This window comes from Mauremys mutica, chromosome 1, assembly GCF_020497125.1.
Source record: "Mauremys mutica isolate MM-2020 ecotype Southern chromosome 1, ASM2049712v1, whole genome shotgun sequence".
NCBI classification, from domain to species: domain Eukaryota; kingdom Metazoa; phylum Chordata; order Testudines; family Geoemydidae; genus Mauremys; species Mauremys mutica.
The window spans coordinates 154,418,946-154,444,221 of NC_059072.1; the positions used below are offsets into that span (position 1 = coordinate 154,418,946).

General features: G+C 43.3%; 1 protein-coding gene across 2 annotated transcripts in view; it reads left to right on the forward strand.

Moving 5' to 3' along the window:
* TBX15 (T-box transcription factor 15) overlaps positions 1–25,276 on the forward strand; it is a 140,326-nt gene that overhangs the window by 91,453 nt on the left and 23,597 nt on the right. For both annotated transcript variants that reach the window (XM_044983963.1, XM_044983970.1), the window contains 4 exons: positions 1,492–1,593; positions 3,190–3,361; positions 3,812–3,979; positions 10,927–10,991. In XM_044983963.1, coding sequence (XP_044839898.1) covers positions 1,492–1,593; positions 3,190–3,361; positions 3,812–3,979; positions 10,927–10,991 — 507 coding nt within the window. The remainder of the gene's footprint in view (positions 1–1,491; positions 1,594–3,189; positions 3,362–3,811; positions 3,980–10,926; positions 10,992–25,276) is intronic.

The window sequence follows — 25,276 nt, forward strand, 5'->3', positions numbered from 1 at the left end:
ATGCTTCCTAATCACAACAGAGCTATTCCCAGTATGCTCAGATGGAACAAAAATGCTCACAAGTGATTTTTGGCTTTGAACATTTTCAGGAATATGTTTATGGGTAGAATTCAATCAAGACAGAAACAGACCATAAGTCGCTGGAATTTACATTACAAAAAAATTATATTACAAAATGCACTACCTAGACTTCAGAGGATGATTATGAAATGGCAAAAGTTCTCATTAAATGTGAAATATAGGCCCAATAAAGCAAATTCAGATGAGAGATGTGCATTTAAGAGTGCCTATAAACAGCACAGCGAGGCTCTTCAGGAAGGGGAATTGGATGTAAATATGACTTAAGGACTACCACAGTTTCCAGAACTAAAATTGATCTGCTCAGTGAAGAACACAAAAAGTCCCAACCTTACAGTGGCTTGAAAGGGTAGTGCTAGATGAACAGCCACCAGAAAAAGCCCAGGCATCTTCAAGCATAGAAACCTTTCTGGGGCTATACAGATGGCATTGCTTCATATAACAGGATTCTTTACAAGGGCTTAGTGTCACAACACGCTATAGCGTGAAGTCAAAAATGGCTAAGCATAATCCACAGTGCACCCCTGGGTACTGAAAAGTGTCAGAAGAGAGTTTGTGACGGCTGTTTCTGGCCAGCGATGAATGTTGTCACTGAAGGTAAAGTATCCAAATGAGAAATTTGTAGTTCATATTGGGAACAGAATGCAAAACAATCCCTGAAACCTCAGGAGATTCCTCATTGCCAAAGCTATTTGCATTAGAAAGGAAAGATTGCCTAATATCAGTGGACCAATATTTAATTTTTTGTAAGTTGTTGCACAACACATTGAAAAGCAATGTAGTAACTCATTGTAAATCACAGTTTGCTTTCCGGGGATTCTAGCTGAGTTGTAATGGCTCACAATTCATGAGGGGCTCATTTCAGCAATACTTTTTGATATATCAGTTCAAGCACACCATGTCAACTCATTTAACTCTGTATAGTAGGGGCTTAACAGAAAAGTCAGTACAAATAGCAAATAACTTGATAAAAACAGCCTTGGTGGATTCAAGGGATCCAGATTTAGTATTTTTGGATTATTGAAGCATGACTCACAATACTTTATTAGCATTACCAGTTAAAAGACTCACGAGCAGAAGGACAAAAATCTAAATTCCAATATCTAACAAGATTGGTGAGTCAAAGACAATTAATCCTGAAGTAGCTATGGAAGAACTATGCACCAGGAAACTAGAACAGAAGAAGATATCTGGTAACCTACCAAGATAACAACTATAGCACCCACACCAAGCTGATGTCATATAACCACCCATAAGTCAGTCCTACAAGCAGGACCTGCATTACAGTCTTCATGTGGCAATATTCTTATGGTTGCTACTGTCGTCAGATAAGATCCCAACGAGTCTCCCAAGCTTTTCTAATAATTCTTGCATTCACCATTTTCTTCTTCATTTCTACTTTTGTTTTTCTAGGAGAATGTTTCCAGCCATGAGAGTGAAAATTACAGGCTTAGACCCTCACCAACAGTATTACATAGCCATGGACATTGTGCCTGTGGATAACAAGAGATACAGGTAAGACTTTCAGTGGCAGAATGAGGAACACCATGAGAGCTAGATTCAGAATACCAAAAGAATGAGAGTCTGGAAAAAACATTCACCACAATACACAAGTGTAAAGGTGCATGCTTCAATCAGAGAGAGATTGAGTCAGATTCCCCAACTGATGTAAATCAGCATTGCTTCATTGACATCAGTAGTGCAATGCTGATTTATACCATCTGAGCATCTGATCCATCATACTGAGGGTCTCACTGAGTCAGGGGATTAATACATTCCCTCCCTTGCATTTCTGGATACCAGTGGCGGCTCCAGGCCCCAGCACACCAAGCGCGTGCTTGGGGCAGCATGCCGCGCGGGACACTCTGCCGGTCGCCGGGAGGGCGGCAGGCAGGGTGCCTTCGGGGGCATGCCTGCGGAGGGTCCGCTGGTCCCGCAGCTGCACCGAAGCCGTGGGACCAGCAGATCCTCCGCAGGCACGCCTGTGGGAGGTCGACCGGAGCCGCGGGACCGGCGACAGGCAGAGTGCCCCCCGTGGCATGCCGCCGTGCTTGGGGCGGCGAAATGTCTAGAGCCGCCCCTGCTGGAGACCAGGATTCAAACCCTGCCTGCTGATTCAAGGAATAAACAATTTTTCTCTTTCTAGTCTCTATTGGTCTGTGTGCATTTCACAATTAGCCAGGATTAGCAATCACTCACCAAGAGAGCCATGGGATGGGCAATAGCAGGGAGTGCTGCAGGTCAGGACTGAGCTATTTGTAGATCTGTATTAGGATGCAGCACTGGAGTAGCAGGTGACACAGGCACTGATGCTCTCAGGCATTTGAATTTCCATCCAGAGTTGACACAAATCAAAAGAAAAAAAAACATTGTCATCATCTAGTAAATAAGAAATAATAAAATAGAAATATAAAAATTAAGAATCTGAATAAACATATGTAAAGCTATATGATTGCTTGAATAAATGTGTGTAGATACAGTTTATCCCCTGGTAGCAAAAAGACATATCCAATTTAGTGTAAAAGCTATATTTAGTTGCATATCAACATGTTTTAATGGTTACCAACCAGTGAGAATCATCTTCTCTTTACGAAAAGAACTAAGAAGTACAAATGCAAAACAAGATTAAAATAGATGATTTAAATCAAGTGTTCTTGCTTGCTGATTTAAAACATGATTAAAATCAGTGATTTAAATCACTTTTAGTCAAATCAATCCACCTTGAATGTGTATGCTGAACAGCCCAGTGTGAGAGGTCCCGCCCCACCAGGTTTATCTTCTAGAAATAATGAAGTGCTAGCAGTATTTTCACAGACTTGTATTCCAGCACAGAGAGGGTTAAGGAGCCAGGACAGCACATATGGCAGAGCTTTATAGCTGAGAGGAACTGGGAAGGTGGTTTTAATAAAGAATCCCTTGGCCACTCGTTCAGTTCGATTATCTGGTTTGCGTTTGCAAGGTGAAAGGTTGCAGTAAAGCACATTACCCCTATGTGTGCATGAGGCCTTGGCACGTGTATGGCAGGGTGGCGGGGAAGGGGCGCTCTGGCAATGTTCCTTCTTCACTGACTCTTGAGTTCCTTAGCCATAAAGATTCACCCCTCTCTCTCAGGTACGTGTATCACAGCTCCAAGTGGATGGTGGCGGGCAACGCTGACTCCCCAGTGCCTCCCAGGGTGTATATCCATCCCGACTCGTTGGCTTCTGGTGACACCTGGATGAGGCAGGTTGTCAGTTTTGACAAACTCAAGCTGACCAACAACGAGCTTGATGATCAAGGCCACGTAAGTCAGAAGCTAATCTCAATGCCCTTGCCCCAGCCCGCCCCCTACCACGTCCCAGGGAGATATAACACTTCTCAGCTCTGCTGCTCCAAGCCCAGGGATGCAACCATTCCACACAAAAGCTAGAAAGGTCTCTTGCCCAGCCCCATTGCTTGCACTCTGGGACTTGCCTAACCACACTGATGTATAAACCCTTGTCCCCCCAGTCCCAGGGCTCCCTTTGGATAGGAGCTCAGTTTTGTTGGGGTGGCTGTACATACACACACACCACGGAGGGATCACTGGCTGAATCTCACTCAGTTGTCAGACAAGCGTAAAGACTGTGCAGTTGTATCACAATAGGCTAAGTCTTGGGATTTGTTAGTCTGCCCCCATCTCCATGTAGTAGTTATTGGCCGAGCATAGGAGCCCTGAAGGCAAATCATTTCCCCCTCTCTTCTTTATTTAAAGATAATCCTACATTCAATGCACAAGTACCAGCCTCGAGTTCATGTGATCCGCAAGGACTTCAGCAGTGATCTGTCTCCTACAAAACCAGTCCCTGCAGGTGATGGAGTGAAAACTTTCAACTTCCCTGAAACTGTCTTCACCACAGTGACAGCCTATCAAAACCAGCAGGTAAAGCAGTGTGTGTCCCTGGCACTTATTACCTCCTTCACCTGCAGTGTTTTTCCCTGTATTTATAAAAATAGTAGCATATTCTGTGTCTCTCTGAGAATTAAATCTCTGAGAAAGATAGCTAACAGAGAAGATGTATTTTATGGGCAGTTAAACTATGTCATCATTGCAAAAAAGATGGCTACCTATCCTACTGCAAAATCCTAGTGGACACAGGGCATTGTAGTTTTACTCTGAGTTAGCTAGGGGAGGCCAATCATTGTGGGTAGGGGGAAGGAGGATACTGTTGACCTCACCTACCTCCCTTGTAGTAAAAACCACTAGGATTTTACAGTGGGTAAAGCTAACACATTTTAGGGTATGCCTACACTGCAAAACCCATGGCACAGAGTCTCAGAGCCCAGGTCAATTGACTCAGGCTCACAGGACTCAGAATGTGGGGCTAAAATAGCAGTGTAGACATTCCTGCTCGGGCTAGACCCTCACTCCCACCGAGTCTCAGATCCTGGACTCCAGCTTGAGCCAGAACATCTACACTGCTATTTTTAGCCCTGCATGAGCCCAAGTCAGTTGACCCAGGCTCTGAGACTCAATGCTGTGAGTTTTTCTTTAGAGTGTAGACATACTCATAGCTATCCCATGGTAAAAACACACCATTTTTTGGCAGTGAAACAAAGTCATAGATGAGAGAAAGGGGCCGCTGTGCATAGCAGCTCTTAATGGCTTAATACTTTACTTACAAGTACAGGAGCTGGCCACTTTCCACAGGAAGGTAGGTACACGAACTCAGTATACCTTCACAAAAGGGCATTGCTATGATGAAATTACGATCTGGAGAACTAGTTATTCCTGGAACAGATAATGCTTTGATTATAGACTGTGTTCCTTCACCCAGACTTTTAAACATCCAGAAATGCCATCTTAGTCCATATTATTTATTTGTGTTGCAGTAGCCATACAGTAGTCCTGAACCAGGAGCTGTACAAATACAGAAGCAAAAGACGGTCTCTGCCCCAGAGAGATTTCCATGGAGAGCTGTTTTCATTCACCTGAGTAAATGGGCATTCTAGATGCACTAAGGAAATTATTATAAATAATTTATATAGGATTCCATACCCATTCTAATTAGGAATGACTTCAAAAAGATGTTTTGAAAGGATATGAATTTCTTGAGACCGAAAGGAAAATAAAACAATGGAAGCAGCTGAGATTTTAACCAAGACAGGAAGTTTTGGAGTAGAATGGCCAGTTCTGTATTACCTAAAACACGCCCTGATGAAAGTCTGGTTCACTCTTTCATCCTTCCATAGTTTGCAGAAAACAATTGGCATTCTTTCTGCAACTACAGAACTCTGGTCTGAATCAATGCCTGAGAGCTGTGGGTTGTGCTTAAAGAGAAGAGTCCAATTGTCCAGAGGTAAAAGGACGAAGAGACAGCTGGTTCAGAAATCCCATACTGATGGCAACTTTGCTTTCTAAAGACTTTACCTTCATAGGGATGGATTCAGTGGCAGTTTTTACCAGCAGCTCAAGCACATGGCCCATAAGGCAGAAAGTGGAGAGTGGTTTCAATCAAGTCTTTACCGAGCCCCAAAGTGGGAGAGGAGGTGTGGTCAGGTCAGCAGGGTAATGTGCTGATCCCTAAGCTATAAGTTAAAGCTACCCTTCCCAAGTGGAAATCCCAAGGGAGAGCAGGTGTCAGTGCTAATGCTTGCCCTTATCAGAGTGAATACTCCCAAGGTGCAGGAGGGTCAGCTGGTGCAGGGAAGGAGATGAAAATTACATTAACTGCCGCTACCATTTTGGTTGTGAGGACATATTATGTCACACGACTTTAAAGGGGCTTGGAGCAGTTCTCCTGATTCTGGGAACCTGGGTAGAGCTGAATACAAGTTGAGTGTGAACTCAGTTCCTGAATGTCCAGGGAAGTCTGAAAGCCACAGAGAGGGAGCACACACTGGGCATAGAAGCAAGGTCGGTAGAACAGTGCTGGGATAAAAATGCATGTTAATGCAAATTCTCACCATTTATCACAGCCATGTGAGGTAAAATGTCGTAACAGACAAAGTCGTATGCAGTGTGCCAATATCATGGTGGTCAAGTTATATATCATAAGCCAGCATCATAAACTAGAATGACAACATAAACCAGCTTGAAAGGAAAAATCTGATATTGTAGCCTGACTTGAAAGGAAAATATGGTTTGCAGTTTGCTGCTACAGATTGCAGGGATGAAAGAATTTGTCTTAAATCAAGAATGGTAATGAAAAGATGTTTCTCATCTTAGATATTTTGCAGACAACAACATTGTAACCTCAATCTTTAGGAATCACTCCTCTTTTCAATATAGTCAGATTTATATGTTAAAGTGAACAACCTTGAAATAAGTGACAATATCATCTCAAAACAATTCAAATGAGTTTGTCACATTTAATTAATTAATTATTCCAAACTGTTTATGCAGCACCATAGAACTTTATGAACCATAGGACACACACCCTTCTGCAAAGAGCTTACAACCTTGACATGTTTTCATTCCATCTGAAAATTGTGTATGGTGGGAAATCTAAAAAAGGGAAGCGGAGGCCTGGAGAAAACTTCAGAAGATGAGGTTTCCCATTATAAGATTGGCTATTTTCCTTTCATTCCCAAATCCCCCCTCAAATCCCACTCCTTCTTTGAAGCCTTCCAGCTGCAAGGTGATGTATGTGGTGTGGGATGCTGGATAGATTAAAAAGACGGATGCCAGGTCCACAGTCACTCTATTTAGATGGTAAGTGTCAATACAGTTAATGGTTAATGTAGGATTAAGATAGTATAGGGTGATCATATTTCTCAAAGTGAAAATGAGACACTGCAAGGAGCTGGTCCCAGCTAATCATCTGAGACCCCCCACCTCTGCGTGAGGCTGGTCCGATCCGCTTGGCCAAGGCTCATCGCTTGCCCCCTCCAATATTCCTCTGCACCCCATTGGGGGGCGCACACCACTTTTTTGACAAGAGCAAACAGGATAAAAACCTATTCAGCCAAAAGAGTCGGGACGTCTGGGACAGGGCTTAAAAAGGGGACTTTCCCAGCCAAAACAGGATGTATGGTCACCCTAAGATAGTGCCTTGAGGTGTAGGAGGAGATAGGTTCAGTTCCTAACTGGTTCTAGGGTACATTGGTGGCTTATGTGTCTGCTTCTCACTTATGGTGAGAGATCATTGATTCAAATTCCAAGCAGGCCTTAGCCTTACCATTAATAATTGTTGGACCTGTAAGGGGGTGGACTCACCCCTGCAGTGCCTCCTGCTGGTCATCTCAGGGAATTAGCTCTTCCAGCGTCCTGGAGCACCCCCTGCAGGCTGGAAGGCAGGTGATCCACCTTACCACTGGCCTTCGCGTCCCTCCCAGACCCAGTGCCCTGTTATCTGGGGCGCTGCCCCCTGGCAGTAACCCCTCAGTCTTAGGGTCTCCGCTCCCCAGGGAACCCCCACCCACTATCCTCACCTTGCCTCAGTATATGGCTACTGCCAGTCACCATCTAGCCCCACTCCCTGGGGCAGACTGCAGTATCAGCCTACTCATCACTGGCAAGGTTGGGTTTGGACCTGCTGCCTCTCTCTATAGCTGGGCTGCCCCTCTGCAGCCCTGGTACTGGTCTTAGGCCCCCAGCTAGGCCCACAGCCTGGGGGTTTTCCTAGGCCAGAGCTCCCCAGCTCCTCTAGCCTATCCCCAAACCCGCTCCACCCCCAGTACCCTGCTCAGCTCCCTAGCTGCCAAGTCCTTCTCTCTCTATAAGCAGAGAGAGACTCCAGAGCTTCTAGACAAATTAAAGGATTGGGCCAAAAGAAACCTTATGAGGTTCAACAAGGACAAGAGCAGAGTCCTGCACTTAGGATGGAAAAATCCCATGCACTGCTACAGACTAGGGACCGAGTGGCTAGGCAGCAGTTCCGCAGAAAAGGACCTAGGGTTACAGTGGACAAGAAGCTGGATATGAGTTGACAGTGTGCCCTTGTTGCCAAGAAGGCTAACGGCATTTTGGGCTGTATAAATAGGGGCATTGCCAGCAGATCGAGGGACATGATCATTCCCCTCTGTTTGACATTGGTGAGGCCTCATCTAGAGTATGGTGTCCAGTTTTGGGCCCCACACTACAAAAAGGATGTGGAAAAATTGGAAAGAGTCCAGCGGAGGGCAACAAAAATGATTAGGGAGCTGGGGCACATGACTTATGGGGAGAGGCGGAGAGAACTGGGATTGTTTAGTCTGCAGAAGAGAAGAATGAGGGGGGATTTGATAGCTGCTTTCAACTACCTGAAAGGGGGTTCCAAAGAGGATGGATCTAGACTGTTCTCAGTGGTAGCAGATGACAGAACAAAGAGTAATGGTCTCAAGTTGCAGTGGGGGAGATTTAGGTTGGATATTAGGAAAAACTTTTTCACTAGGAGGGTGGTGAAGCACTGGAAGGGAGAGAGAGTCCAGAGCTTCTGGCTGCCCTGGCCTTCTTATAAGGCCCAATTAGTCTGTTGGGGCATGGCCCCAGCTGCAGCCACTTCCCCCAGTCAGCCAGGGTTTTACTCCCTTCCCCAGCCCCAGCTCTCTGCAGGGCTTTTCCAACCCCTTCAGGGCTGGAGCGGGTGCTCACCCCGCTACAGGACCTTTGGCTTTTTTCCTGGGTGAGGTTCTATGCCCTGTGCTATGCAGGAGGTCAGATTAGAGTCTCATAATGAGTCCTTCGGGCCTTATGATTTAAGGATCTATACTGTTTTATTTAATATTTTACCCACTTTTGATTATGAGCCTTTTGGGTGTGTCACATTGCGGGGTGCAATCCAGTCCAGTGAGGTTCTGTCACTGCTTGCCCTAAGACCTGGGATCCTCACAATGCTTTGCTGTTGTAGCTCCCAACAAACCTTTGGCTTGGAAAAAAGCCAAAGGTCCTGTAGCGGGGTGAGCACCCGCTCCAGCCCTGAAGGGGTTGGAAAAGCTGCTGAAAAACAACCTACCAGCATGCAGGTCACACCTGAGTGTCTGTGTATAGCTGCAGCCCTGATCCAGCAGCCTGTCAGCAACACTCCAGTCACACACTAGCTTCCACCAGTCTTGGTTACTACTTGCTGGGTGACCCCAACAGACTCCCATTCCTAGATTTTCCCCAAAAAACATGTGTTCTCCAGTTTCCAGCCCTCTCCTGGGCAGTTCATATATTAAAGGTCCACTGCTCCTGTAAAGGATCAATATTCAACCATTTACTACTTTAACTGGGGTTACCAAACAGTTTCAGTTTAAACACAGCACCAGATTAGTTCAGATTAAAAATAAAACAAGTTTATTTAACTACAAGGAGATAGGTTTTATGTGAGTACAAATATAATGTATTAAAGTTAGAAATGGTTACAAAAAATAAAGGTAAAATGTTTCTTAGTAGCTCAAACTTAAGCTACACTTGGTTCAAGGTAAAATCCTTACCACAGGCTCCCAGCAACATGGCTGACCAAATTCGCAGGTCAGGCTCTCCCCACAAAATCAAAAGGCTGGTTCCTTTGTCTTGTTAGGTGAAAGAGAGAGATAACCTGGGGTGTTTTGCACCTCACTTTTGTAGTCCAGTCACCCTTTGAAATGCATTTTCCTGAGGTTACCCCTAGATAAAGCTCACTCCAGCTGTGAGGATGGAGACATGGGGTCTTGTAGTGAAAGAGGTTCCGTGTTGTTATTTGCTAAAATGAACATCAATCTGTTCCTGCCCCCCTTTTGTTGCCAAGCAGTGGTCACTGGTGATTGACAATCACCTTTGATGACACCTGGATAGAGGCATCAACCTGTTCTTTGTCTTTGAGAAACCAGCATTCCTACTATCCTGACTTATCTGGTAAACACACTGTAGTCATAATTTCAGCCTATGTTTATAACTCTTAATATGCATTTCATACATACATTACACAAGAATATTGATTATCGGTGTGTTGTTAGTTTTAAATGATGCTTCACAAGGCATATTTTGCACAAAGGTTATTACATGAAGTCTAGGGGTGAATACAGGGGTGAATACTAGGTCTCTGATCTTTGACTTCTCCAGTCTATTGTACGGTGCCATGTACATTATAGCAGTGTATGAGTAACAATAAAGTCCTAAAGTGGGGCACAAACTTGAATAATTTCTAAAATATTCTGATTAATGACTTTGAGGTAGGGACCAGAGAACTGGTTTAGAAACCAGCTGTACCTCATCCCCTTGAACCTTCACCATCTGACACTTGAACTCACACCAAAGCTTTTTCTGAGGTCTGAAATGTGCAGGTAAGTTCTGTCATTTGCATTTTCAACCAAGCTGGGAAATGCTCAAAACCCTGTGCAGGAGGCAGTGATCCTCAGGAGACGGTGTCAGAAATCACAGTCTATTCTTGTGATTTTCCGGCCTAATTTTGCACAATGAAAGAGTCAGTTTCATCCCTATTATTGAAATCAGTGGAATGGAGTTACACAAGGTTGACTATGGATCAAAGAGCCATATTCAGCGGCAGTAATTCTAGTGTGGCCATGTTTGGCTCTGGGGTGCAGTTGGTTTATTATATGTATATACTCTGCAACCCCAAGATATCTCTATTCTGAAACAATTATCAAACACAAACAGGACAGTTGCTATCAGAATGACTAGGGGAACTAACTAACCCAACTTTGAGTAGTTATGAATCACCAACCACCAGGAAGCAGAGCTAACAACAGACCCCTTCAGGCTGGAACCATCTTGGGTTTTGCAGTCCTGCCTAATGCCTGGAGGCTGTACTCTGTGCTTTGCTGTTGCCTTTTCTCCTTAACATTGTTTGGGAAGTTAGTAAGTAGAAAATAAAAAATACGTTGGGTGAATAGAGGCAGCATATATTAGGGCATTTAGGGTAGTTTAGTTGCTCTAAAAATAAAAATCTTCAAACAACTCCTAATTCTCAGCTCCTTCCTTTTCAGATTACTCGACTAAAAATTGACCGAAACCCTTTTGCTAAAGGATTCAGAGATTCTGGGAGGAACAGGTAAGAAGATCTCATTTATCTTTCCTTCTGTTTAGCTCATTTTTTCCTTGTACCCCTTACACTCTCTTTTTTATCCTTTTTAAGTCCCAGGAAAGCACTTTGTTGGGTAATTCAGTTTTACAGCAGAAGAAAGTCGCTGTAAATCTGTTAGTCTTTAAGTTGCCACCAGACTCCTCGTTGTTTTTGTGGATACAGACTGACATGGCTACCCCCGATACTTGCTGTAAACTAGTTACCACAGAACTTTGCAGTGGCTGTTTTAATTTGCTTAAACACACCCACTATGTACTGCTGGCATCAGTAGAAAACACAGATTAAAATTTCTCCTCACAAGTCAGTTCTTCCATTTTGTTGCTTTTCAGTGAATGTATTTCAGTTTGTCAGTATTTTCCAGATAATGTGGTGCCCAGAACTCAATTCAGTGTTCTAGGCATTGTTACACAAGATCCCTATAAAGAGAGATAGATATCATCTTCCTGCTTCATGACATTATGCCCCAAAATGCAATTGTTTATTTTGCTGATTTATCAGATTTTAAACTCATGTCTAATTTGCTGTCTATTATCACCTCATTGCCTCTTTCAGCACTACTACTTCCAAGAGCACTTCCTTCCATTTTATGTGCTTCACATTATTTTTCATGACCTATATTAGCACTGAATTTTTCCAAGTCAATTCTTCTTTTTTTATTATCTGGTCATGTATCAAATCTCTTTAGATATTGTTGTATTATTTTTCTATTCTCTCTGAAGTTTGCAACTCTTCTCAATTTAGTATTATCTACTGATTTAATTGCTGTGGTCTTTGCTGTCTCTTCCAAGTCATATATAACTATTATTTACTACTTCCGTAGTACCATAATATATATAGGGCTTTCCATAAATAATAAAGATATAGCAAAAATATTGTTGAGTTTTTCAAAAATAGATGATAAAAATTGTTAGAGGCATGGAGAGACTTTTATATGAAGACAGACTAAAAAAGTTTGGGACTGTAAATTTAGAAATAAGAATTAGAAGAGACATGATGGAGGCATGCAAAATAATAAATATTAGCAAGACGGTAAACTAAGTGGTTCTGTCTACTCTTTCTCATACTTAGAGTTGGTGAGAAACCAGAATTTCCGTTCAGTGGGAAATTCCAAAACACTGGGGGAAAGAAACTGTTCAGAATTGGAACAACAAGCCAAAACTTCAAAATTTCCTGTAGAACAAAAATTCCAAAAGGTTTTGCTTTGGAACCATTGCAGTATTTAATTTCAATAATGTCAGTTCATTTTGTTTAGACTCTTATATCAAAATATTAACTATAGTATAAAATTATACAATTTAGAAAAATATTAACATTAATATGTTCCTAAAAAATCAAAACAAAATCAAAATGTGAAAATTGAAACAAAGCATGTTTACCTATTAAAATGTTTCAATGTTATCAAAATAAAACAAGAAAGTCAAAATAAAATGTTTTGACTTTTTCCTGTTAAAAATTTCATCAAAATATCCCCGTGAAATACTTTGATTTTCAATGAAATTGCATTTTTCAATTGTAGAATGTTTGACAGAACAATATTTCACCAGCACTACCTCAGTGAATGGAAAAGCAATACATTAAAAACCTATAAAGGAAATACTTTTTATACAAAGCATGATTTATCTGCGAAATTCATTATTACGAGTTATCACTCAGGCCAAGAACTTAGTAGGATTCCATCCACAGTTATGATAGATAGTGCGGACAACACTGCCTATAATTAAAGTTGCTTAACACATGTCATTATATGAGTAAAGACTTGTTAGAGTTTGGCAGCTAAAATCTTTGATGATTCCATTTACTCTGAATATGCTCTAGCTGAAGGCTCTAGGGGCTGAACAGAGTGTTCCCTGTAATTGCTGCTCCTAGCTGCTATAGGCCTCCATGGGGCTGGGTAGTAGAACTGAGAACAGGGAGATTGTCTCTCTGGTGCTTTCAGAGCTTCTTCTGCTGATAGCCAGGCAGTAAGAGGGAGAAAACAGTCTGACTTGAATGCAAAAGGGACAAGAGCTGGACTCGGGGCCTGGGGGAGAATGGAGAGGGTAGATTGAGAAAAAGGAGTCTGAGAGGGAGACTGGGAATGGGACCTGGCAGTGTGTGTGGGAAGCCTGGGATTGACTGGGAAAGGAGGCTGGGACTGGGAGCCAGGTGTGGGGGGAAACAGGGATGGAAGGGGAAGAGCCAGTAAGGGGGAAAGGAGCCTGAGATTAGATGAGAATTCAGTGAGAAGAGACTGGGACTGGATGGGCAAGGAGACAGGGACAAAGAATGTAGGGTGGGGACTTAGATTTAGATCCTGATCATGAAGGAGACTGAGATCAGATGAGGAACCCAAGCCTGGAAAAACTGGACAAGGAGACTGGGACAAAGAATCTAGGGAGGAGACGCCAGTCTCATGGGGAAGTGGCAGGGACCAGGACTCTGGAGGGGAAGACTGAGACTGAATGAGGAGCCCAGGGTGGGGAATATGTGGGACTGCCTGGGCAAGGAGACTTGGACAATGAGTCTGGGGGTCAGAGGGGAATGGAACTGAGAGCTGGGGACAAGGGAAGAGACAGGTCTGGGCCAGGAACAGGCTGGAGGAAGTAGGGGCAGCAGAGGTCAGGCTCAGAGGGAAGCAGGGGCAGAAGGGTTTCTGAACGCTGGAGCACGCTGGTCCCTGAATGTGTTCCTCTGTGGGTATGCATATCCTCCATGTGCCCAGAGTCAGAATTCTTGAAAGCAGCGTCTGTTGGTCCATATGTGCATCTTTGCTCTCCTCATGCATCCAGCTGAGGACATAAATATCAGAGTGGTCTGACTGCCTCTCCAGTTCCTTCTTACTGCCTGATGGCCTGGGTTGGAAACTCCAGCATCTGGACCTTCATCTATATATCTGTATCTGTATCTATATCTATCTAATAATTTAGAATTTTTTACTCTACAGTTTTAGCTAAGTTATATAGTTAAATAGACTCCCCATCCCAGGGAACTCCCACCCCATTATGGGTATTCAATTATGCCCAGAATCCCAAACTTCAAAATCCCTGCTTCTTGCCCATGCTCCTTCTCGGTCAGCAATAACAATCCCTATACCGCCTCAGGTAAGTGCCTGTTGCAGCAAGGCGCAGTATCTGCTCTTTCTCCAGTTGAACTTGTGAGGGGCAGGAACTTTGTTTTAAAAATCACCTCATGGAGAAAGCCACGAGGCCACGGTTGGACCCACACCAGGGGACCTCTGTGTACATCGGCCGAACTCAGAAAAGAGTGTGCCTTCCGCCATGAGGTCTGACTTGGGAACAAGGGAATTTACTCCCACAGATCCCCTGTCAGGGTCTTGTCAGGAAGGCATGAGAGCAGATCCTCCTCTAAGCCATCTTCAAAGAAGTCGGATCCAACCCTGCCTAAGTCAAGGAAGTCTTCCCACTCAGCCCATGAGGACTTGAAATGGCCTAAGTTCCAGGACCATGACAAGGAAGCGTACCATTCCAGGGCTCTGTTGGTGCTGGATCACACATTGACAGCAATGATGCCTGTGGTACCTGTTAAACCTAAGTGCTGGGAACCGATGGCACTGACAAAAGGTGACCATTGGAAGCTTTGATCGCCAATGGTACTGGCACTGCCTTGTCTGATAGTGGTGCATAAATTCCCTGGTTCCGTCCGTTCAAACGGACAGGAACCCTTTCACTCCAGGAAAAACAGAAACATACGCTACACCAGACAACATTTTTGGTCTCCCTGGTCCTGAACCTGCATTGCTAACAGGTCCTTCCCTCACCAGGGAGATCCTGACTCCAGATGACCATAAGCAGTTCCAGGAACTGTTGCATAGGGTGGCAGAAGAGCTACAGATCTCCCTAGAGAAAGTCCAGGATCTACAGTATAAATTCCTGGACATCCTACAACCTTCCAGATCCAGCCAAATAACTCTTTTTGTTATTGAAGCCATATTGGAACCAGCTAGAACAGTCTGCTGCCACAGAGAGATCTAGACACCAACATCTTAGATCTATTCTGGTTGACAAGGAAGCTAAACACTTAGATTTGTTGGTAAGGAAAGTCTTCATACCTATTAGCCTTCAGTTCAGAATATTAACAAGTGGTGTTGGCTAAGTATGATTACCTGAGCTATTCTGAGTTCATGGATTTTATGAACAAGTTTCTGCAACAAGATAGAGCTCAATTCAAGGGTTTCTTTGAGGAAAGCAAGTTTGTAACCAGAACATTTCTATAATTAGTGGTAGATGCAGGAAATATATCATCAAGATCAATGTCAATGTCCATTTGATATGCCTTGAATCATGGCTTCATGCTTCAGGGGTTCTCAGGGAGGTCCAGGGCGGTGCAGAATGCCTTGGAGCATCTGCCCTTTGATGAAATCTATCTTTTAAAGCAAAAGACAGATGTGTCCTTATATACCCTAAAGGAGTCCAGGGTCACCCTCTGCTCCCTGGGAATATATACTTCTGTTCCAAAGAAAATCCCTAAAAGCCGAGACTGATGGCTCAATAATTTTACCAGCAGCAGCCTTACGAGCCACCCCATAAGAGACAAAGAGTTCAAAAGTCATTTTTCTCTGCATCTTCTACAGCAACATCATCATCTCAATCCCAACTCCAAATTTAACAATATTTTTGACGAGCATTTGAGAGCTGCGCCAATAATGCCACCATCTACCGATTCCAACACATCCTTTGGGGGGTGGGGTGGATTCATCTCACACTCTTTTCCCACAACTGGTGTGCAATAACAAGACAAGTGGGTATACAATCAAATTCTCTTCCCTGCCCCCCTGCCCCTCCAAAACCCTCATCTCCACCCCTTTTCAGGGGCCATTCTCATGAGGAGATTCTCAAACAAGAAGTAGAATCTCTCTTCCTGCAAGGCCCAGTAGAGTGGATACATCTTCAACACCAGGGGAAGAGTTTTTACTCAACTTCCTAGTACCCAAAAAGAAAGGCAGCTGGAGACCCATTCTCAATCTCCATCATCTCAACTGATTTATGTGCAAGCTGAAATTTTGCATGGTGACACTGGCATCTATAATCCCATCCCTGGAAAAGGACATGTTTACAGCTCTCGATATGAAGGGTGAACATTCGCCCCACTCACAACATTTTCTCAGTTTCCTGGTGAGTCTGGACCATTTTCAGTACAGAGTACTCCCATTCAACTTTGCAACTGCCCCTGGGGTCTTTACCAAGGTTGTTACTTGGTAGTAGCTGCCCACTGTCTCCACAACTGGCTTCTCATTGCCAAAACACATCAAGAAGTCTACAAGTCTACATGTTAATGCTTCAGCTCCTGTCTTCCCTAGGGGTCAGTATAAACTTGGAAAAGTCTGTCCTCACTCCAACAGAGACTATATACTTCATCAGACTGACCCTAGATTCAGTCTCTGCAAGAGCTTTTCTACCAATGGACAGATTCCAAGTGATGGACAATTTCATAGATCAGGTCACGCACAACCCTTGAGCCCCAATCAGAACTTGTCTTTCAATCCTGGAACATATGGCTTCATGCTCTTACATTTTGTCATTTGCCAGACTCCATCCTGGATGCCTGGAGGCATGGCTTCAAACAATGTTTGCAATATACAAGCACATCATATCTACTGTGGTAGAAAAATCCCCATCAAGTATGTGTGGGCGTTCCCTTCCTTTCCCCCGCACCAGACAGGATGATCATCACAGATGCCTTCCTCCTGGGCTGTGGAGCCCACATGGACAGACACAGGGCACTCGGATGCCCCAAAAGGAATTGGAATTGCGGGCTGTCTGAGAGGCTTGCAAAGCCTTTCTCCTATTCATATAACGTTGCCAGATACCTATAATATTAGACAATATGACAACTGTCCTTGACATCAACAAACAGGGAGCAGCGAGATATATTTCCCGGTGTGCAAAAACAGTCACCTTATGGAATTGGTGCCTCAGGAATCAAATCACCCTATCAGCAGTTTATTCTCCAGGGACTCAAAAAGTGTTGGTCGACACCCTCAGCAGACACTTTACTATGGATCACGAGTGGGTTATAAATAAATCAGTAGTGAGCAGTATTTTTGCTCAGTGGGGAACACCTTCCAGGGATCTGTTCACTTCTCATACAGGAAGTGCAAAATATACTGCTACACAGGAGCCCTAGGATGTCACTCTCAGGGTGATGCCCTCCTCCTTCTGTGGTCCGACCATCTGAACTTTGCCTTCCCTCTCTTGCCATTTCTACCTCAGGTCTTACGGAAAATTTGTCAGGACAAGATACAAGTCATTCTCATCGCCCCCAATTGGTCCAGACAATTTTGGTTCCCAAGTTTCCAAAATGAGGCAACGGGGTGTGTGTGTGTCATTTTTGGAAAACACAGTGTGTGATCATGTAATTAAAGACTGTATCATAATGTGTACGCAGAGGGTGGCAAATTATGATGGTACAGACACTCTTAATTCTGGCATTTCCTAACTTTTAAGTGTTTGACTTTGCAACCTTAATATCCTTTGAACGTAGATTTTAGTTAATAATAGTATATAGGGTAAATGTGCTGGGGATTGTGGGGAGACAAAACATCTTGTTGGACTACTAGGATCTCTAGTCTGATTTGATATGCCATTTCCTATGTTCTCATCTCACATTAGGTTTAGGGAAAGTGAGCTAACACCATCCTGTTTAGATCAGAGATTCCCATCTCAGGGCACATATACCAGTTCTGATATTTCAGGAATGCAACTGTTTTCCTGGTCTCCTCTCTTAATGATGAGTGTCTGTCCTTTGTTGCATCATGCCTCCGCTTAGTGGAGGTTGAGTTGCTCACAGTGGCAAGAATGAGGCTTGACACAGTTCATAGCTGAATGGGAAATTGAGGGCAATGATGAGGTCTTAGTCTGGTGAATTTGGACAGTGTGCTGAAAAGGTTGGGAACTACTGCATCTTGTGGCTCATTGACTTAAGGAAGGTCAAGAAATTGTAACATGACTGCAGCTGTGGGTAGAATTCATAAAGCTCTCTGCTGATATAAAGAAGAATTAAAATCTTTAAGGTATTACACATCAAAGAGAGTAGCCTGGAGTTTTAAAGAAGAGGCAAGGGAAGGTATCTGAGAGCACATATAACATGAAAGCATCTGTCTACTAATGCTGCGGCTGCCAATTCTCAGCCAGGTTGGGAAATGTTCTATAAGTCTTAGAACCTTTCTCCAAAAAACAAATACCCGCTCCCTACACACACATACACAGACACATGTGCATGTATGCATCCACCCACAAACACAAGAGAAAAAGGGACTCAGATCCAAACTGTGCTAAAACTAGAGAACTGGAGTGAACACGGAGTGGAACAGATCCTTTAAGTGTGTGGGACTCTTAACTATGCTAGCTAACTCTTCTTCCTTCCCTCAACGCCCAGCTCCAGCCTCATCTTAGACGGGGCAGACAGGAAGAACTATCATGTGGTATTGTGCCTTCCCCCATTTCCCCCAACAATTTCTGTCAGTTATAGCATCCAGGGTTGCAGCTGGAAAACATTCCCTTTAAAATGTAGCTGTCTTTTTTTGAAAAATAAACTGGCATAATTTGAGAAAGGCCCGTTTCTGAAGCAGGAATGCACACAGCTTCTCATTGAGATTTCATATTAAAACCTCTTTCCCTTTAAATAAACAAGCACCAGTGGGAGCTACAGAATGACTTGCGAAGCTATGCTCCTCTCTACAAGCCTCATGGGAACTGTGTCAGTGTCACTGAATCTTGAGATCATGTTTTTCACTAAAGTTTTCCAAGAGGTGATGCAGAACAAATAAAGCAAAGGAAAAACTAGCACAAAATGAAAAGAGGAAAATATTTGGCCTCCTCTTTCTGTTGAGCTTTTCCCCTAAGAAACTGTTTGGTGATGGGGCCATTACTGTGAAATAGAAGCTGTCCCTTTCCTTTTTTTTCTATTGTTTCTTACTCTGTTCCATTTTCATTTTTGTTTCCTCCCCCAGCATCCACAGGGACTAGATATTGCCGTTAAAAGTGCAAAATGGGTCTCCATTATAAACCTTTGGTTTTTATTTGCTCATAACTTTCCCCCAAAACTCTCCATTTGGGCTGAACCTGGCTTGATAGTGCAAGGCAAGGCTGAATTAATTGCTGCCTTGGGGAAACTGTATGATTGTATGACTATCCGAATCCATCCGGGGAAGATCTCGCCTCATAAAATCCCTGCCCTAATGCTGAATACATCACAGCAAAGCTCTGTGGTTTGTAAGGTGGTCTCTGGCTGCTTGTGGAGCTTAGAAACAATGAAACAACAGACAGATTATAAATCATGAACCAACAAGTCAACCATAGACCTAATGAGGATGGGGTGAAACTTGGGTTAGCATGGACATATGCCTGGAATGGTCTTCGCTCCCTGCTTTTCCACTTCATTGCATGTCTCCCTCAGGTTCTAGGCCATTTGCATGAAAGAACTGATCTCTGTACAGCTCACTGCCTGGGTCACCAGGAAATGTGTTTGGAGGAAGAGGAACAAACAGTATGGAGGAAACAAGGGTATGCCCAAGAGCTCAGTGTGATGAGCTTGGCCTTAAAAATGTTAGCATTTAAAGAATGTTAATTGATGGTAGCTAGTGATCTTACTGTTTTTTGAAAGGACAGTTAGGGGAATAACTAATACTTGGGAAACCTAGATTCGATTCCTTTCTTTGCCACACACTGCCTGTGTGATCTTGGGGAAGTCTCTCTGTGCCTCATATACTGCCTTACCTCACAGGTATGTTGTGAGGGTAAATCAATGAAAAACAGTGAGGTGGACAGAGAGCAGGGTGATGGGGGCTAGACAAGTACCTAAGATAAATAGTTAGACTCAGGACAGAACAGGTCATGCAGGGGGGTGAATGGCACTATATGTGAAAGAAAATGTAGAATCAAATGAAGTAAAAATCTTAAGTGAATCCACATGTTCCATAGAATCTCTGTGGATAGAAATGTCATGCTCTAATAAGAATATAACAGTAGGGATCTATTATCGACCACCTGACCAGGACAGTGATAGTGATGATGAAATGCTAAGGGAAATTAGAGAGGCTATCAAAAATAAGAACTCAATAATAGTGGGGGATTTCAATTATCCCCATATTGACTGGGAACATTTCACTTCAGGACGAAATGCAGAGATAAAATTTCTCGATACTTTAAATGACTGCTTCATGGAGCAGCTGGTACAGGAACTAACAAGGGGAGAGGCAACTCTAGATTTAGTCTTGAATGGAGCGCAGGAGCTGGTCCAAGAGGTAACTCTAACAGGACCGCTTGGAAATAGTGACCATAATACAATAGCATTCAACATCCCTGTGGTGGGAAGAACATCTCAACAATCCAACACTATGACATTTAATTTCAAAAGGGGGAATTATGCAAAAATGAGGGGGTTAGTTAAACAGAAATTAAAAAGTACAGTGACTAAAGTGAAATCCCTGCAAGCTGCATGGGCGCTTTTTAAAGACACCATAATAGAGGCCCAACTTCAATGTATACCCCAAATTAAGAAACACAGTAAAAGAACTAAAAAAGAGCCACCGTGGCTTAACAACCATGTAAAAGAAGCAGTGAGAGATAAAAAGTCTTCCTTTAAAAAGTGGAAGTCAAATCCTAGTGAGGCAAATAGAAAGGAGCATAAACACTGCCAATTTAAGTGCAAGAATGTAATAAGAAAAGCCAAAGAGGAGTTTGAAGAACGGCTAGCCAAAAACTCCAAAGGTAATAACAAAATGTTTTTTAAGTACATCAGAAGCAGGAAGCCTGCTAAACAACCAGTGGGGCCCCTTGATGATCAAAATACAAAAGGAGCGCTTAAAGACAATAAAGTCATTGTGGAGAAACTAAATGGATTCTTTGCTTCAGTCTTCACTGCTGAGGATGTTAGGGAGATTCCCAAACCTGAGCCAGCTTTTGTAGGTGACAAATCTGAGGAACTGTCACAGATTGAAGTGTCACTAGAGGAGGTTTTGGAATTAATTGATAAACTTAACATTAACAAGTCACTCGGACAAGATGGCATTCACCCAAGAGTTCTGAAAGAACTCAAATGTGAAGTTGCGGAACTATTAACTAAGGTTTGTAACCTGTCCTTTAAATCGGCTTCTGTACCCAATGACTGGAAGTTAGCTAATGTAATACCAATATTTAAAAAGGGCTCTAGAGGTGATCCCAGCAATTACAGACCGGTAAGTCTAACGTCAGTACCGGGCAAATTAGTCAAAACAAAATAGTTAAGAATAAAATTGTCAGACACATAGAAAAGCATAAACTGTTGAGCAATAGTCAACATGGTTTCTGTAAAGGGAAATCATGTCTTACTAATCTATTAGAGTTCTTTGAAGGGGTCAACAAACATGTAGACAAGGGGGATCCAGTGGACATAGTGTACTTAGATTTCCAGAAAGCCTTTGACAAAGTCCCTCACCAAAGGCTCTTACATAAATTAAGTTGTCATGGGATAAAAGGGAAGGTCCTTTCATGGACTGAGAACTGGTTAAAAGGCAGGGAACAAAGTGTAGGAATTAATAGTAAATTGTCAGAATGGAGAGGGGTAACTAGTGGTGTTCCCCAAGGGTCAGTCCTCGGACCAATCCTATTCAATTTATTCATAAATGATCTGGAGAAAGGGGTAAACAGTGAGGTGGCAAAGTTTGCAGATGATACTAAACTGCTCAAGATAGTTAAGACCAAAGCAGACTGTGATGAACTTCAAAAAGATCTCACAAAACTAAGTGATTGGGCAACAAAATGGCAAATGAAATTTAATGTGGATAAATGTAAAGTAATGCACATTGGAAAAAATAACCCCAACTATACATACAACATGATGGGGGCTAATTTAGCTACAACGAGTCAGGAAAAAGATCTTGGAGTCATCGTGGAAGATGTCCACACAGTGTCATCTCTGAAGATGTCCACACAGTGTGCAGAGGCGGTCAAAAAAGCAAACAGGATGTTAGGAATCGTTAAAAAGGGGATAGAGAATAAGACTGAGAATATATTATTGCCCTTATATAAATCCATGGTATGCCCACATCTCGAATACTGCGTACAGATGTGGTCTCCTCGTCTCAAAAAAGATGTACTGGCACTGGAAAAGGTTCAGAGAAGGGCAACTAAAATGATTAGGGGTTTGGAACAGGTCCCATATGAGGAGAGATTAAAGAGGCTAGGACTCTTCAGTTTGGAAAAGAGGAGACTAAGGGGGGATATGATAGAGGTGTATAAAATCATGAGTGATGTGGAGAATGTGGATAAGGAAAAGTTATTTACTTATTCCCATAATACAAGAACTAGGGGTCACCAAATGAAATTAATAGGCAGCAGGTTTAAAACAATACAAGGAAGTTGTTCTTCATGCAGCGCACAGTCAATTTGTGGAACTCCTTACCTGAGGAGGTTGTGAAGGCTAGGACTATAACAGTGTTTAAAAGAGAACTAGATAAATTCATGGAGGTTAAGTCCATTAATGGCTATTAGCCAGGATGGGTAAGGAATGGTGTCCCTAGCCTCTGTTTGTCAGAGGATGGAGATGGATGGCAGGAGAGAGATCACTTGATCATTGCCTGTTAGGTCCAATCCCTCTGGGGCACCTGGCATTGGCCACAGTTGGTAGACAGGATACTGGGCTAGATGGACCTTTGGTCTGACCCGGTACAGCCGTTCTTATGTTCTTATGTTTATGGTTTGGTTGGTTTCCTGAAAAGTGGTAGGAGTGTGGGAACCACAATTTTCTAAAATAGCTTCTGAATTGCACATGCAGATCAGGCAGCTGAATGTTTAGCTAGCCAATCTACAGATGCAAAATTGCAAGACATATTTTGGAGACCTGCTTGAATCTCTTTTGTATGGGTGCCTCATTCCTCTGGGATGTGTTATTCCCTGCAACCAGCAGGAGGCAGCTCACCCGTTAAAAAGTAACAATCTGCAAATGTAGGGGGAGAGGACAAAAGGAAAGAAAACTCTAAGCCATGGGCATGCAATCACTCTTCCCTTTACTTAGATCTCTGGCAGCTGAGATGAACAAGGGTAGGCTGTGCCAGGAGCAATCAGAGTCTTTGGATAGGGAAGGAGACACAGGAAGAATACTTGGAGCCTATGGATTGGCTTCATGAGTGAACAATGAAATGGTGACATGAATTCTGCGTGCAGCAGGCATGGCCGGGCCAGCCATATGGAATGGATTATTGACACACACACAGATAGCTGGGACATCTTTTTTCATTTTTCAGACAATGGAATTGTTTAATTTATTGCCCAGTATTAAAACTTTATAGCATTGAAAATCAAAAAATCAAGTGAAAAAAGGAGAGCAAATTCTGGATACCCATTAAAGGGGCCAACCTTATTAAAATAAAGCTGGCAGTGAATCCTCTTCAGATATTCCCCCCCCCCCCCTTCATAAAGATGTTGTGAGATGGAGAGGATTTGTGGCTGGACAGACAGTTGGAATTTTGAGTGGGGTCCTGTGAAAAGGAAAATGGAGATTATGCAGATACTCTCCAGTGCTCTATGGGCCAGGTTTTCAAAAGAGCACAGCAGCTCCCCTTCAGGCACCAAAATAAGTGGTTAGATATTTCAGAGGAGCTCAACATGCTGAGTAATCCCAATTCAGAAAAGCACGTAAGCACCTGTTTAATTTTAAGTGCGTCTCAATCCCATTTACTTTAATATCATGTGGGCATATGATTAAGTGCTTTGCTGAATCAAGGTCAGAGAGCTTTGCCACCCAACAGCGAAAGAGCACTTTGTAAAAGAAAAGCATCCGTAACAAATAGCACTCTCAATTGCCTGCTATAACCACTAGACAACACTCCCCTATCAGGAATAGATCCAAGGAAGCTTCATTTTCAACATTTACTGCTGTCTTGCAAACATTTTTGTAACCTGCTTAGAAAGCGTCTGTTGCTTCCCTCTCTAGTGGCTAGTGCACATACAGAATAAAAGCCGGGTACTGATAGTAGCTGATGAAGTAACTGATTTAGCTCTAGTGGTAGAGGTCAGTTCTATGGCTCTGAAGATCCTGGGGTCAAACCCAGTTGATCATCTCTTCTGCGGGGGATGTTCATTCGCGTGGCTGATGATGGAATTTTTTTTCTTCAGTTTTCTTAAAAAAATAAAAATAGGAAAATCTACACAGAAAAACCGCACTAAAACGATATTATTAAGGTTGCAAAATCAAGGACTCAAAAGTTAGCTCATGAAATCTTAATTCTGCCCCCTTGTGTGCATGCATGATACACTCTTGAATTACATGATCACATACTACTTTTTCCACAGGACCCATACCTCATTCAGTGAAAAGAATGGAAGGTGAATAAGGCAGAGCTGTGTAGTAAATGCGGCTGTTGTGTGGAGGAATCCTATCTCATTTGTTGCAACTGTTGGGAGTTATGTAGTGAATGAGGCAGGTGACTGCAGGAAGAGAAAGGATGGCCTTATGGTTCAGGCAGTAAACTAGCATACAGGAGAACTAGGTTACATTTCCACCTCTGCCACGCGAGGCTTGCATGACTTGAGCATTTATAGATCGATGCATTGCATAAGCAACTACTCCTACTCCCACTGGAGCACACTAAAGGGGACAGAGAAGAAGCAGGGCCCTGGCCTTGCCTTCCCCTCTGCACTGGCACACAGAGTGGGATAAGCTTGTGTATTACTGGGCTCACTTCCCCTACAAGTGGGTATTCCCATGGTGCCCCTGGCATGGTGCAGCTCCACACGTCCTTTACTCTGAGCTGTACCTAACGGGCACAGTCTAGTCCTGAGACTGAAAGCTCTACTCACCAAAGAGCTCTGCATTTTAGTTCTGTTTTGCTTTTCATTTGTTCCAAATTATGCCCGTTTTTCCCTCGGGGGAACCCCCCCCCCCAAACCTGTGTAATTACAATGAAGGGCTCCACAGCTAGACTCGGCGAGCTAGAACCCAGGATCAAGCTGAGCCATGCTTGGTGCAGGACCCAGGATGGGGGAGGGGCATTTCTGCTCCTCTGAGCCACAGCCTGACTGGAGGCCACATTGGCACACTGGCGCTGGAGGTCAGGTTCTGGCGCAGAGAATGAGGATATGCAAAGGCTAAGGGTCTAAGAACACTGTTAACTCAGCCACGCTGTGCATAGATCCTCTTTTCTAGTGAGTAATGTGGGTTGACGTGTTACTGTTCATTATGGGACATGCAAAACAGCCAAGTTAACATTGCTGGAACCTTTATTCCCTTTAGTTTTCATGTGACAGGAAATCCTCCCTCGGGATTTGGGCTGTTGA